Source organism: Myodes glareolus, chromosome 14 (genome assembly GCF_982192425.1).
Source record: "Myodes glareolus chromosome 14, mMyoGla1.1, whole genome shotgun sequence".
Lineage (NCBI taxonomy): Eukaryota > Metazoa > Chordata > Mammalia > Rodentia > Cricetidae > Myodes > Myodes glareolus.
Window position 1 is genome coordinate 63,577,798 of NC_142039.1, and position 15,076 is coordinate 63,592,873.

A 15,076-nucleotide genomic window follows, 5' to 3' on the forward strand; every position below is an offset into this window, starting at 1 on the left:
GAAAGCTGGGCAATGTTTGCTTGGCAAATCGCACAGTGAGATGCTGCCAGGGCTGCAGCACACTTTCAGAGTCTCTCCAAACACGAAGGTGGGAGATAACCATGCAACATGCAAACGTATGTCCAAGACCTTATCACTTATCTTGTATAGATTCTGACTGCTGTGTCTTTTACCGAGCATTCTGCAAATACATTTCAAAATAGAGCCATGGAAGCTTAGTGCCAAAGAAAAAAAAGCTTGGAAGTTATTTGGTCCATCCTCACATTATAGCCTTGGAAAAACAAGCTGGATAATGACTCGTCAAGATAATGAGATTAGCAGCAGGGGTAGGAACGGACCCTGGCTCTGCTACAGTGGCAGGAATAACGGTGAAAAAAAGCAATGATTGCAGGAAGGGCTGTCACCACCAGGAAAGGAGCCTGCAGTAGGACTTACACAAGCACTCTCACCCATCAAGACCGCCTTCGCCATCTTCATCTTGAATAAAGCAGCTTCTGAGTGTACAGTGGCAACATATGTCACATCTAGATTTGGACTGATTGCTCTTACAGACCCACAGTTACATCGTTTTTCCCACTACTGTATTATTTTCATCTTAATTTTGGCATCAGCTGTTACTGATTTACATTACTGGACCTATAGAAGCATCATTAAAATGATGTCAAATGAGAAAATAACAAGAGCCTGGCAAATATAACATGTATTTTATGATAAGCATCAGAAAGAACTAAAAATAACTCAGCTTTATTTTTTGTCTCAAGGAAAGCTTGTAAAAAAAATAATCTGCATTGCATGTTACCACTTTGAGCTGTGAAGGAATGGAAGCAGCCAGAAAGTCAGTGCTTATTCTCTTTGTGGGAGAGATCGGTGGGTTCTTCTGAAGGCATCCCATCCGTGTCCTCAGTTAAAGTCTTATTGTTGCTTCTTGTCGCATTTTACTGCTTTCTTCAGGTATATGGAGACAATGGAGACTAGGTGGTTTTGGATTTAGATGAGTCCTTCACCTGCGGTGGCAACTGTCACCAGAATTCCATTTGAGGAAAATAGCCAGTTGTCTTATGAAGCTTCACCAAAAACTTCTTCAGTGCTGTTTTCTCTTTGTCGATCTCCCTCAAGCGGATGCTTAAAGCTTTCTGTAGTTTCTGAATGTGAATCTTGCTTCTCTTTTCCTCTCCCACGTTGTTCACAAGGGCCTTCCGCAGGTACGAGGGCTCCCCTCCCGCTTTGAGGTTCGTCTTCTTCATTAAGCCGCCCATTCCACCCAGCTCAGCTGTGGCCACGGAGCTCGAGAAGGCTCAAGGCAGGGCAGGGCAGCTGCCTGTAAATGTCTCTGTAAGATGATTCTTCTATGGTTTGGAATAAAGAATCAGAGCGGCATGGAAACAGAGGCTCACGGAACCCTGGAGCCGAGTGACATCAGAGACAAACCCAGCCCCAAACTCAGGCTCGGTGCTCAGAAGAGGCTTGTAAGCTAAAATAGTAACCATTCTTGCTCTAAGAGCAAGAGCATTTTCAGATGCCAGGCTGACTGGCAAACACCTACACCACCTCGCTCACGCTTATGCCACAGGGTAAGTGCCAAAGGCGCTCAAAATCAGGACCAGATGTTTATGTTCATGGGGGAAAAATTAAAAGGCTGATTCAATAATTGGGGTTAGTGTCAAAAGTGATCCATTCTCATATGTGTATTTATACATATACATTTATATATAACACATATTATATATAATATCTATAGCCACACTATGTATTTATAATTTTAATATATTATTTATATTTATGTATTACATATTAGGATATTTTATGTATAATATATATTCTATATATTCCATAATAAAAATATTTTTATTATAGATTTCTGTTATAGAAAGAGCTAAAATGGAGACAGTAGCAAGGGTGTATGTACTGATACACTGGTCTGGGATAGGAGAGATCAATACGAATGTGGGATTTTTCTGAATCAGTGAGAATTCATGGCTGTATCTGTCAGTCATCACAGAACCATAGTTGTTCTGTCAGCAGCAGCAGGGATGGATGCACTGCTCTAAGACTGTCACCCATGGCGGCGTCACCCATGGCAGCCAAACGGGCTCTTTGAATCTCCTAGAGACTTCAATTTTGGTGGAGCCAGATTCTTCACTATGGAGCAGAATCTCAGTAGCAGTCAGTGTGACCAGCTGCAGTTTATTAAAAGACATTGAAAACACAGACTTCACACGAGTGCTAAGGAGAGGCACTTGGAAAGAAGGTAAGACACACTAGAGACCATGGATGTGGGCTTCTCAAAGAAGCACACTGAAGTGTCTCGACAGTAAACACATATGCCGTTTGGTGGGCCTCGACCGACATCTGAAAGGATTGCTAAGAAGACTTCACACACTCTAAAAAGCGCTTAAAATAACGAGAGGCTATTTTAATACACTGGCTGCCTAGCAGCGGACAGTCGTGATGCTGGCTCTGTGAGGAAGCCTGATTTGAGTCAGGGTGCAGAGGTCAGTTTTGCATACAGCAGCAGAGGAATGGAGTTTCTGAAGAGGACAGGGAACAGGCACCAGAGGACTGGATAAACCAGATAAGCTGTGCAAAAGAAAAGATGGGCAAGTCACTAGGGAGGGGTGCTCTGGATGGAGATAAAACTGGAAGCCACTAGGGTGCGGGTGGGGATGAGGACGGGCAGGATGTGTTCCTTTACTGTAAAGGAGGTTTTTTGGTTGAGATTCCCAGAGGATTGCAGTCTGTAAATGGGAAGATAGAAAGGACTTAACTAAATGTCAGTTGTTCTCAGATTCCTGATTCTCGGCTGACAAGAGTCTTCAACCTGGTCCTGAGTGACAGATTCCTTCCCCTCCTATGTCCCCATAATTTGCCACTCCAGGGGTGTGTGTGTGTGCGTGTGTGTGTGCGTGCACGTACATGTGTGTGTCTGTATGCATGTGTACATGCTTATGAAGACACACATGTGTGGAATCCAGAGGAGCACTTTTCTATTAGACTAAAGTCTGCTGCGTGAGATGCACCTTGACATTTTAATGAGGCCAAGAACCTGAGACCAGATAGGTCACAGAGGTGCGGTAAAACCTACTAATATTATTCTACTAAATGAACAGATCAACAAAACGGCTCCTAATTACATATTACTATTCCCATGGATCAGAGCATCGCTTAACCCTCTCCAGAGAAGCTTCTTTTTGCAGAGATGGCCATTAATGCAGAGACCTAAAACTAGACAATGTGCAGAGAGTGCAAGATCCTGGAGCTCAGTCCTGAATGGGATGTCTGTATCACTCCTTCCCCTCAGGCCTCAGGATCTATCCCCTCCATCTCAGGGGTGGAAAGACTGTAAGAGCCGGGGATAATGGAGGACTTCAAGGAAACTGTTTCCCAGAGACTCTGACAGAATGTGAAGACCTACACAGGCTTAAGCCAGCACAGGGGTGGGAAAATAGTGGCACAAAGTTCCACCTCTAACCAAAAAGCTTTTCTCAATTGACAGCTGCTGGAAAATCGGGTTTGTTTGCTTTTCTTCCAATGGAGTTACACTGGGTATATTAACCACACTCCAGGACAGGCCCCATCATCAGGAGTAGTTAACCAACACAAAATGAACTCCACATTTTTGTGGGTTTTGTTTTTGTTTCTTAAGAGAAAGAACATGAAGTTGGATAGGTAGGAAGGTGGAGGAAGATCTAGGAGGAGTTGAAGGAGAAGAAAGAATATAACCAAAATATATTGTATGAAACTCTCAAAGAATAAATTAAAACAACAATAAAAAATACATACGGCCAAAAGCTTATTAAAACAACACCTTAGCAATCAAGGAAATGTAGATTAAATGTGAGATTCCACTTCATTTCAGACCATCTATCATCAAGAAACCAGGATGCATGATTCCAGCAGCTGTGTTCCCTGCACAGCCTTGAACAGTAAGGGCCCATTAACATCCCATCAGCTTAGGAGGCTCCACCCCTTCCCAGGTACTGGCACTTAGGGATTGCTGGGGGTTAGGGATTGCTGGGGGAGTGGAAGTCATTTGCTTCAATGATGTAGCCACTGGTAACTCGCCCATGTTCCAGTAAATAAACCAATCCATGTTCATAACATGCAACCCTAATTAAGCTTAGTGAGCCACAAAAAAAGCAAAACAACAATAAAAAGTCACAAAAAGTAGGAGAGGACCTGCCTGGGAAAAGGGATTCAGGGAGAGGGGGAGGAGGAGGAGAGAGAAGAATGAGGCTGAAAGTGGCCAAAACGCATTATCTACACCCAGGAAAATATCAAATTGGTAAATAAAAAAGGAAACAAGTAGTAATGAGTGATGGAGAGGATGTGCATAATGATGATATCTTATCCCATGCTAGGAGCTGCCTTGTACACTCTCATGTACATACATACATACATACATACACACACACACACACACACAGACACACACAAAGCTCTATGCGTATTCAATACAGATGATAAAAAAATAACATACATCTTTCAGCCTGAGGATTCTTTAGAGGTGAATGCATGCCATATGAGACTATCGCTTCCTTGAATCTCTTTAAATCTAGCACTAAGACTAAGCCAGTGACCTGGGCCTGGGACGGTGAACTCCAAGAGAGCAGGAGAGGATCCAGACCAGGGACACTTGCAGAGGCCGGACTGAGCCAGCAACCTAGGCCAGCGCAGGCCTAACACAGCGAACTCCATGTGAGTGGGAGCAGATCCAGACCCCATGTGAGTGGGTGCAGGGACATTTATGGAAACAGGATTGAGCCAGCAAACTAGGCCAGAGCAGGCAGGCCTGAGGCAGTGAACTACACAGGAGCAGGACTGAGCCAACAACCTAGGCTGGAGCAGGCCTGAAGCAGTGAACTCCACAGGAGCAGGTATAGGGGAGCAACTGCTGAGGGACTGGGCCAGAGTCAGAGAGCTCTGTGGGTCCAGGCATGAGTCTGGGACCTACGAGGGTGTAGGCAGGAACCAAAGACCTCGGTGAGTCTGGGTGTGAGACTGGGACCTTCAAGGGAATAGACCTGAGCCAGGACCTCTGCAGGTCTGGGTGTCAGTCTGGGACCCCTGAGGGAGTAGGCAGGAACCAGAGACCTCTGCAGGTTCAGACATGAGTCTGGACCTCCAAGGGAGTAGATTGGAGCCAGAGTCCTTTGAAGGACCTATGGCTTTTATATGAAGGTGCACATACATGCACAGACAAATGCACACATACACAAATCACTTTAAATCCATTTAAAATGCTGTGATATGACCAATAACTTACAATTTACATTGAATATCATCCTCCAGCTACATCTATATTATAAAAGACAAAAGTTGACCAGAGGTGTCCTGTGTCCTGGCTTTTATGCTTTTACAGCAGTGCAAACTACATCATGAAGTTTGGAAAGAGGACAGAGAGGAGGCAGAGCCAAGACAGCTGAAAAGTGGCAGGTATGGAAAGACACTTCTGCTAAAATGCATTTTAACAAAGCAGGACCTTATATTTCGTCAAGATACTTCCTTTCAGTTTCTACTGAGCTGTCTGACTTTGGGCTTCTTAAAAAGACCGAGTCATAACAAAATCAGGACTTTAAGTCTGTTGGTTTTATCTAAATGTGAATATAACAATTAAATCTTGTCACTACTTGCTCACTGACCTTCCTTAAGCATGAACAGTCACGCTTATGGCAAAACCAGGAGGATATAGGCAGAAGAGAACAGCCAATGTTTCAGCCCTGGTCCTTCTAGAGAACCAGTATAGGATGGGACACCTCCAATAGGCTTCTAACACTCTAGCCACTCATCTTTCTGTTCAGAACATGCGAAACTTCACAGGCTGGACTCTAACCAGAGGACACTCTACAAAGAGGAGGACCACTGCAGAGTGTCCTTAATGCTTCCAGGTGAAGCCGTATGGTCAGCAATAGCTTGATCCATCCCAGCACACAATGTGATTGCTAGAGCCCAGAGCCTTCTCCAAAGCCCCTAAAACAATGTTTAAGTCTCCTCAGCCAACTCTTACAAGACGAAGTTAATTTCTGTGTGTGCAGGTATATATGCATGAGTGTGTGTGTGTGTGTGTGTGTGTGTGTGTGTGTGTGTGTGTGTTTGTAGACCAGAAATCAATCTGGAATGCCATTCTTTAGGAACTATCTACCTGACTTTTCAGACAGGATCTCTTACTGGGGCATGCTGATTAAGCTGGATTGCCTGGCCATCGAGTCCAGAGATCCTCCTGCCTCTACCTCTCCAGAGCTGGGATTATAGGTATGCCTCACACACCTGGCTTCTAAATGGGTGCCAGGAATGAAGCTCAGATCCCCATTCTTGTGCAGCAAGCACTTAACCGACTGAGCTATCTCCCCGATCTGCTTGCTCTCTTCAGATTTTAAATTTCATCACCTTACTGCCAGATTACAATTTACAACTTACAACTTACATCACCTTACTGCCAGATTACAACTTACAACTCAGAGGCCTCTCTGCAGCACACCTGTGCAAACAGTTGGCCTTACCTATAGTACAGCAAATCACAAGGTTCCCTACTTTCCCAGCCTGGAGGCACCTAGCTCATAGACAGAAGCAGTTCTGTGGTGCAGGACACAGACACTCAGGGTATGCAGTACTGAGCCTGAGAGGTCACAGAATATGAGCTCACTAATTTCACATTAACTGAAAAAGCAAAACTAATTTGTCCTAACTAGACAAAGCAACTTCCCTTAGCTGTTATAAAAAGAGCCTTCTCCCTCTCATGGGCATGGTTTGCCCATTTTACTGCTGTCCATGGTATAGATTCATCATTAAAATTTGTATGTCAATTCTAGTCCAGTAAATACTTCCACCTGTGTCTTCGGCTTGTCATTCCTGGCAAGACATACAAGACACTCCAGCCTCCTCAGACATGGGCATAAAATCCACACACGCTATGAATTCACACACACACTCATCCGACCGGAGTTCAACATATACATCACATAGCCTTACTTCCTCCAGATGCACACATGCAACTCCCCCACAACACTGAACATTCTTATGAACTACCATGACAGAACCATCACATGCATAAGCCATGTCCCACCACAATCACATAGAATAGCTTTTAAACTCCCTCATACAGTTCCTCACATCTAATTCATACATATCAATCCCAACATTTTACACAAAGACAAGCTACCCTGAACACACACAACTGCCACAACCCCAAATGCAAACACATGTCTTTCTCTTACCTCCAGAATGCTCGTGAAGAAATGGAACCAAGGTGAACGGGAGCAGCGGGAGCGGATCGGCCACTTAGATTTTACCCAAAGGAAGTGCATGCTTTAACAGTTTTTGAGAATACTACAAGGAGACAGTTTCATCCAGCAGGCGTTTTAGCACTTGGTGTCAGCCACAGACAGCATCTAGGTATGAAGGACAGAGAACAAGAGCAGTGACAAAACAGGAAACGAACGATCTGAGCCAAGACAGCCCTAATGAGACACATCACAGCATCAGGTGAGGGTGTTTGGGGAACTAGTCTTTTTATGTGTGTAGGGGAGGGTTGTGGGGATGTGTGAGGGGCGCCAGCATCATGTGTCTTCCTGCATCACTCTTATTTTTGAGGCAGGGCCTCACTGACCCCAGAGCTCACTGAGCTGGCTAGTCTGCCTAGACATCAATGAAAGCCATGAGCTCCAGAGATCTTCCTGTCTCCCTAAGGTCCTCAGTGCTGCAATTATGGGTGCACATCACCATGGACATTCTCTATGAGCACTGAGCATCCATAATCAGGTCCCTGTGTGTCCTAGTCACTATTCTACTACTGGGAAGAGACACCATGACCATGGCAACTCTTATAAAATAAAACATTTACTTGGGGCTTACTTATAGTTTCAGAGGTTTAGTCCATTATCATCATGGCAGGGAGGATGGCAGGAACATGGTAGCATGCAGGTAGATGCTGGAGGAGTAGCTGAGAGCTACGTCCCAACTGATGGGCAGAGACAGACAGACTCTGGACTTGGGATGGACTTTTGAAACCTTAAAACCCACTCCCAGTGGCACCCCTCCTCCAACAAGGCCACACCTCCTAATCCTTTCAAATAGTGCCATTCCCTGATGACTATGAATTCAAACAGTGAACCTCTGGGACCATTCTTTTACAAGCCACCAAGCTGTGTTTGCAAACATTCCACTGACTGAGCCATCCTCTCATAGAATAACTTCTTCCCAGATAAGTTATGCTCCCTACTTCACCTTTAAAATCATTCATGCGGAACTGTTCCAGAGACATAACTATAAGGAGGTCAATACAAGATCACATTCTTTGATTTCATCATCCAATGATATTTAATCAGTTATACAGACAAAAGGGGTTAAAAGAAAGAAAAAGAAAAGGAAATTTCCTTTATTTTAACCACGGGGCCATGGCCACTTGGAGCACAGCTCCTCGGTGACCTAAGATATATACACAAATAACTGAAGTCTAACTTATGTGACTAGTGGCACTTTACAGGGACAGACAACCTGAAGATAAACAACTCACACTGCAGAACTACTTGCTTTAATATGGAAATGAGATGGCACTTTATCTATACAACTGTGGACGCAAACAGATGGCCCATAAGGTCACACCAGTGACCTCCTTCTGAGAACAAGACAAGACCCCCACTACTTTCTCGGCTGCATGGTCCCCTCTCTGATACCTGCAGCTTTTGTGCACTGTATGTCAACAAATCCTATCTGCCTGGCCATTCCCTTGATGATTTTGTTTATGACCCACATCACTGGCTTTCCATACACATTTTACATCTAACAGGAATCGATAGATGAAGAGCATGTATACTAACTATGTCCATACAGGACACACACACGACTTTCAAGGTGTTTTTCATCAACTAAAAAATATAGCCTAGACACAAGAAGGGCTACAAGAAGAAATGTGGGAGAGACTGCAGAGAGAAGAGTACACTGCTTTGAGAAAAACTGTTTCCACTGCTTTAGATTTTCCCCAACGAGGGTTCTGAAGTCTTGGCATGAAGTGAGAGCTCATTTTCAGGTATATTAGTTATCTCCTGCAGCAGTGCTGCGGACAAATGTGCAACAGGCATTTGCTTCCATCGGTGGCTGAGGGTCAGTGACTGCAGGAACCACCTCTGGAAAGTGCTTCTGCCCAGCTCTGAGCTTACTCACAAGATGGGGACACTGCTGTTCTCTGCTACATCCTTCAGCGGGCAGCCTCGTGTGTCGTCCTGTCAAAGACAGAGGAAAAGGAGGAAGACCTTAGGCAAAGTAGGTCACAGTGGAGGGGGCCTACAGTGAATCACATGGGATAGACAGGGATGTGGCAAGTGAGGAACTGAAGTCACTTCTGCCACCCCTTCAATGAGGCGTAGACCCTGGAGGGCAGGAGACCACATTTGAACTGTGGGAAAGTCAGAAACTCGTTCTCCTGGAAATATTCTTCATCTTTGCTCCCCATACGGAGATGCCATGATGGGTGCCCTGCAGGATTTGAAAGAGAACTGGTCTGCTCCCATCCCTGAGCTCTCAAGCCTGCAGAGAATACGGGTCTCAAGCCTCTGTTGCTATAGACACTGTGGCTGGGAATTGAGCAAAATCAGAGAGGCATCAGATGAGGTCAGCTGACTGCAGGCAGATGGGAAGGAGGGCTAGATCAGGAAAATGAACAGGCATATTCTGAATGGATGAGCAGTTAAAAGCTACAGAATTTATGACTACTACATTTGCCAACCAATAAAACACTTCAGGTATGTGATCCGGGGATGAAGTTACTGTGGGACACTGAGGGATGCCCCAAGGACAGGGGGACCCCACATAGGACATTCATTATGCACTGCCTACATGGGCAACTGTCTTCTTGCTGAGAAGATGCTCCCCTGTCCACTCCATATTTCTGAGCTGAGCCAGGGATTGTCTGGTTTCCCTTTACCTATTCCTATATCCACAGCTGAGTGGGTTCTAGGATGTTCTCACAGAGAGGCCCTGAGCATCCTTGCATTCCTCAATTCTAGTCCTGGGGTACCATGGAGGTACCTTTAAAAGACAGTTGAATGAAATCTTGGCTTGTGAGAAAGATGTGAACCACAAAATCCTAAACTGAGGTTTCTCCATGTCCTCTGTCACCTGACAGTAGGACCACTTCCTGCCTTTTAAACTAAGATCAAGGGAATTGACAAAAGGAGATTTTGGAGGGAACTGTCAGTCAGCCTTCTGTCTCTGGCCTAAGATAGACAACCTAAGGGCAGAAAACACTGCTTTTGGCTCACAGTTTTGAAGGCTGCAGTCCATGGCCACGTGGCCCTGTGGCATCTGTGGCATTAGTGTGACAGAACATCCCGAGCAAGAGCGTATAGCAGAGCAAATGTCCTCACCTCGTGATAGCCAGGAAAGAGAAAGGGATGGGTCCCAATATGCCCTTCAAGGCCATGCCTCTAATGGCCTAGTTTCCTTCCACTAAGCTCCACCCTAAAAAGCTTCCACCAGCCCCTACCCAGGGATCAAGTCTGCTAACCAGCATTAACCCTAGAGATATTTAATATCCAATACACAAGACCTCACCAAAGGCCCCAAAGGCTCACTTTCATTCCAAAATACAAAATATGTTCAACCTGTCTCTAGGATCTCTCAAATTCTCAACATTTCCTGCATTGCTTACATCCAAGTCCAAAGTCTCCTTTGAGACTCAAGGTGAACTCCTAAGTTACCAACCAACCAAGACTATGAGAATGTTCTCACAAAGGGGACAAATAAATGTCCTCTTGATGATATTAGCTAGTCTTCGTTTTGTGACAAACAAATTTTACTTAAATGAAATATATTTTCTTCCCATCATGCCCTCTCTCAAATCACCAGTGCTTTTAGGGCTGCAGGATCTAAGCTTCTGCAGTTGCACCATCTGTGAGCCTCTTAAAAAGGAAAGTAAGTTATGCATGCCAAGAGACACAAGACATTTCGTAAAAATTCCAATTTCAGAGAGAAGAACAAGAATAAAAGCAAGAAGTAATTGGGTCAGAGCAAGATAAAAAAATGTAGTGGGGCAAACATCAGCATCTGTGCCTTCATGTCAAGCATCTGGGACATCATATAGATCCCCGTGGTCATGTCTACCACATGTCTGTGCTTCTGGCTGCCTCTGCTTACTGCATCTCTCCGCGGGCATTCTCCTGGTGCCCCCTATCTTCCTGGGGATTTGACTGCAGCTTCACCTTCTCATGGGAATTGCTCACCACTGGCCTTAGAGAATTTCTTCTATGATTCATACAGAACCAGCACCATGAGCTCTGATACCAGCGTGAGCAGGAGCCAGACAAATGTGATGTTCCGTAACTACAGCAGCCTCCGAGTGCCTCAGGAGCGGAGCGAGGGGAAACAGGTTCCTGGGAACAACACCTCCCTGGGCAGCTCTGGGAAAGCAGAGTTCACTGTGGTGGGCGGGGTGGAGGCTCTCTTCTCAAAGCCAAGCTTCTGAGCCTCTAATGGGAAGGCTGATCTCCTACAGTCCTCGAGGTATTTTCTACCCAGGGTGAAGTAAAGCATGCTTTTCCTAGCACCAGCCTCTTTAGCAAGCACACCACCCTTGGTCGCATCTTTAAATACATCACTTTCTGGTTCCCATACTACCTTACCAGCATACTTAGGATGACCTCATTTCTCTCCGCTATGCCCTACCTCCAGGAGGGTTTGACCAGTTTCTAATAGTTTCTCTGGGTATGGAGAAAACCTTAAACATGGGCTGCAGTGATGATTTCATGGGTATAGCTCTTGCTATGCAAGCCTGATGAACTTAGTCTGGGCCCAAGAAAACCACATAACCCTGTATGCAGTAGGGTACATGCCTGTCATCCTAGGTGGGAGGCAGAGATGGGGATATGTGAAGAAGCTTGTGGTCCAGTGAGCAGAAAGAGTCTGTAACTCAATGTGGAAAGTGAAGACCAGCTCCTGAAGTCATATTCTGACCGTTATTCCTGTTCACACTCAACCTCTCTCTCTCTCTCTCTCTCTCTCTCTCACACACACACACACACACACACACACACACACACACACATACACACACACTCTCTCTCTCACACACATGCATGCACACACAAATGCACCTGTTTACAGAAACACATACATAAATTATAAATTGACTAATTTAAAAAAACAAAGCCCACAACACAAGAGTATTTGAGAGAAACTTAAGAGTCAGAGACATGAGTCAGAGCTCATGGTCTGACCCTTTTACTTCCAGAATTCAGTCCTGAACAAGCACAAAGAGGATCTCTGAGCCATCAATACACTCAGACACTGTAAGTACACACAACTCCCAATCCATGGACTGAAAGCCAAGCACTCAGAGAAATAGAGAATGCAATATATTAATCTCCCATGCATGAAAATTATGCCATGCGTCAAAAGCAGACATAAAGACACACACATGCATGCACACATACTATCTGTGTATTGACTAATTACTGTACAGTAACATATACATACAATTCACACACATAGACAAAAACATATGTATACAACTATAACATACTATCCAATATTCTGTATGTATAAAACAAACTTCTGAGTTCATCCTACAAGCATACCCATGGGCACTAGAAACACACCATCATTAACCATATTTAATGCATGTTTATACACTGTGGTTTGAATGAGAATGTTCCATACAGGCTCAGGTGTTTGAATAGTTGGCCCCAGTTGGTGGTGCTGTTTCCGGAAGGACTGGGAAGTACAACCTTGTTGCAGGAAGTATGTCACTGGAGAGTCACTCTTAAAGTATGTCACCTCAAGAGTTTAGATACTCTATGCCATTTCCAGCGGTCTCTGTGAATTGTGCCTGTGATTCAAGATGTGACTGCACAGCTTCCTGCCCCTGCTGCCATACCTACCATGTTTCCCCTCCATGATGGACTCTTACTCCTCTGAAACTGTAAGTCCAAATAAACTCTTTCTTGTATAAGTTGCCTTGGTTATGATGTTTTATAATAGCAATTCAAAAGTAATTAATACATATAACAAATGATCTATTTTTCAATACTAACAGACAGATACAAACAACTAGTGCCCAAGGCATAGAGAAGTATTACCTAGATAACATTTAAATTACAAATACAAACCACCTGTTAATCTAGAGTTATCTCTAGCTGCTAGAAATCACTTTCTAATCATTAATACTAAAACATAACCATATGTTTTGTTGCCACACACCTGTCTGCACAAATGTACAATCTCATCTATCCATCAGAAACACACATCCTTGCTTATTTGCTGTATGTATACTAATTATTCCCTGTTTACCGTATTTAGAGCATAAGAAAACATTCATCCAAACATCCATGGCACTCTAATAAACATTCTGTCACCTAAATATTCTCCACTCAAAAATCTGGTCATATAGAGAAGACATAAACATTCACAATCCATACTAGAAAATACAAACTCCATACCCGTGTATTTCCCCACCAATATCAAACATTTATACAACACTACAAATGTTCAAATATATCTGCTCCCAAATGTACAGTCTCACCACTTACATAAATGAGATGAGTGGAAACTCAAATATCCACAAAGAAATAACTTCTCCACCTGCCAAATGTAGGTTCATATGAACCTGACACTACAGGTATACATATCCAATCTTCAACCCCCCCCACAAACCTTGCCACACACCTGCCTTCACATGCTAAAAGCACAGTAGACAAATCCTGTAGCCATCCATGGCATCCCAAATACACAAATAATCCTACATTTTCCCAACAATATTCTCCCTTTTGTATCGTCACATAAATATGCACAGTTTCTTTAACATTGTCCACAGGCACTTACTTCTTGCCCAAGTTTCTCCCAAACTCCATGACAAACAAAAATATCAAAGGAAAAAGAGATAAAATATTCCTCAAATCAAATCGCAAATACCTAACCCCAAGTCCAAGGTTACACACATGGTATCTCACATTGTCTAAATGCAGTAAGCTCCACAAACTATCAAAATCCCTTAATTCCAAATCTCTAAACAAGCACCATCACCCACATGAGAATACAATTAGATTCTCACCATTCACAACCCAAAACTATGAATCAATACAGTATTCCCAATTTATGTCCTAAAAATTATACAGCAAATCTTACATACTCTGTCTCTCCAGAAGGTCAACAAGCACACCACCACATTATACATGGGAATAGTCACCTCACAATTCCCATTTCTGAAATTAAAACACATCTTTTCACCTTCTCAGTCTCAGTATCTTACACACACACACACACACACACACACACACACACACACACGGCTACATAATAGTCACATACAATTTAATAATAAAATAGTCTTTGTTATAAATTCCATTTACTCATCTGATTCTCACATAACGCTTTTCTTGATTATTGCCACTCTTAAGGTCCAAAAGGAGATGCGCGGCTGAATTTAAGGGGCCAGTTATCCAACTGTGAAAAGCCTCTAACATCAGTGGCAATTAGTGAAGCTATAACATGAAAGTTGTGTTTCTGGCTGGTATTTATGTTTGCACGTCAGAAGTTCGCCCATTTTTCAACAACATTAAAAATTTGTTTGCTCAACTGAGTAATGCTTTCCGACACATTGGAAGCTTCCTGAGAGTGTAGGGGACACAGATGAGGGACACTTCCGAAGTTCACACCTCATTTATTAACTCTGCCCAGCCAGCTCAACACACACATCAAAAGCCAGACAGCCTACAGAACAGTGGAGAGAAGCCCTGGTCTGGGCACTTGCCAATGACAGTGGTGTAAAAACTCCCAGTCTCCGGGCCGACCTCGGGAGGGCACTCAGTCATTCAGGGCCACACTGCCTGCAAAACACAAGGAACAGGCAGCAACAGTGGCGACGGCATGCTCAGGAAGTTAGGTTGGAGTTGCCGTTACCTCTTTCTCTGTAACGGACACTGGACGCCGCCATGTTCACGGAACGTTAAGAGGCAGGCTCGCTCCGGCATCCTCCATGCTCGCGCCGGCGTGCTCGAGCCCCCGTCGAGGCTTCTGTCTGCGCGGGCGCACAACGGGCGGATGCAGGGCGTCCAGGAGGCAAGGAGCTCGCGCTAGAACGCCAACAGCA

The 15,076-nt window shown here is 44.3% G+C and overlaps 1 protein-coding gene and 1 non-coding gene across 3 annotated transcripts in view; both read right to left on the reverse strand.

The window, feature by feature from the left end:
• The window catches only part of LOC125399573 (uncharacterized), a 51,132-nt gene extending 36,056 nt beyond the window's left edge, over window positions 1-15,076 (reverse strand). The window contains exons 1-3 of one of the 2 annotated variants that reach the window (XR_015734897.1): window positions 14,887-15,076; window positions 9,157-9,215; window positions 7,212-7,385 (exon numbers count right to left, since the gene is read on the reverse strand). This is a non-coding gene — a transcript (uncharacterized LOC125399573). The remainder of the gene's footprint in view (window positions 1-7,211; window positions 7,386-9,156; window positions 9,216-14,886) is intronic. The other variant, XR_015734896.1, reaches the window with a different exon arrangement.
• On the reverse strand, window positions 729-2,569 carry LOC148119896 (uncharacterized). The gene has a single exon (XM_087896560.1). The coding sequence runs from the start codon at window positions 1,254-1,256 to the stop codon at window positions 1,020-1,022; it is 237 nt and encodes a 78-aa protein (XP_087752686.1). The 5' UTR covers window positions 1,257-2,569; the 3' UTR covers window positions 729-1,019.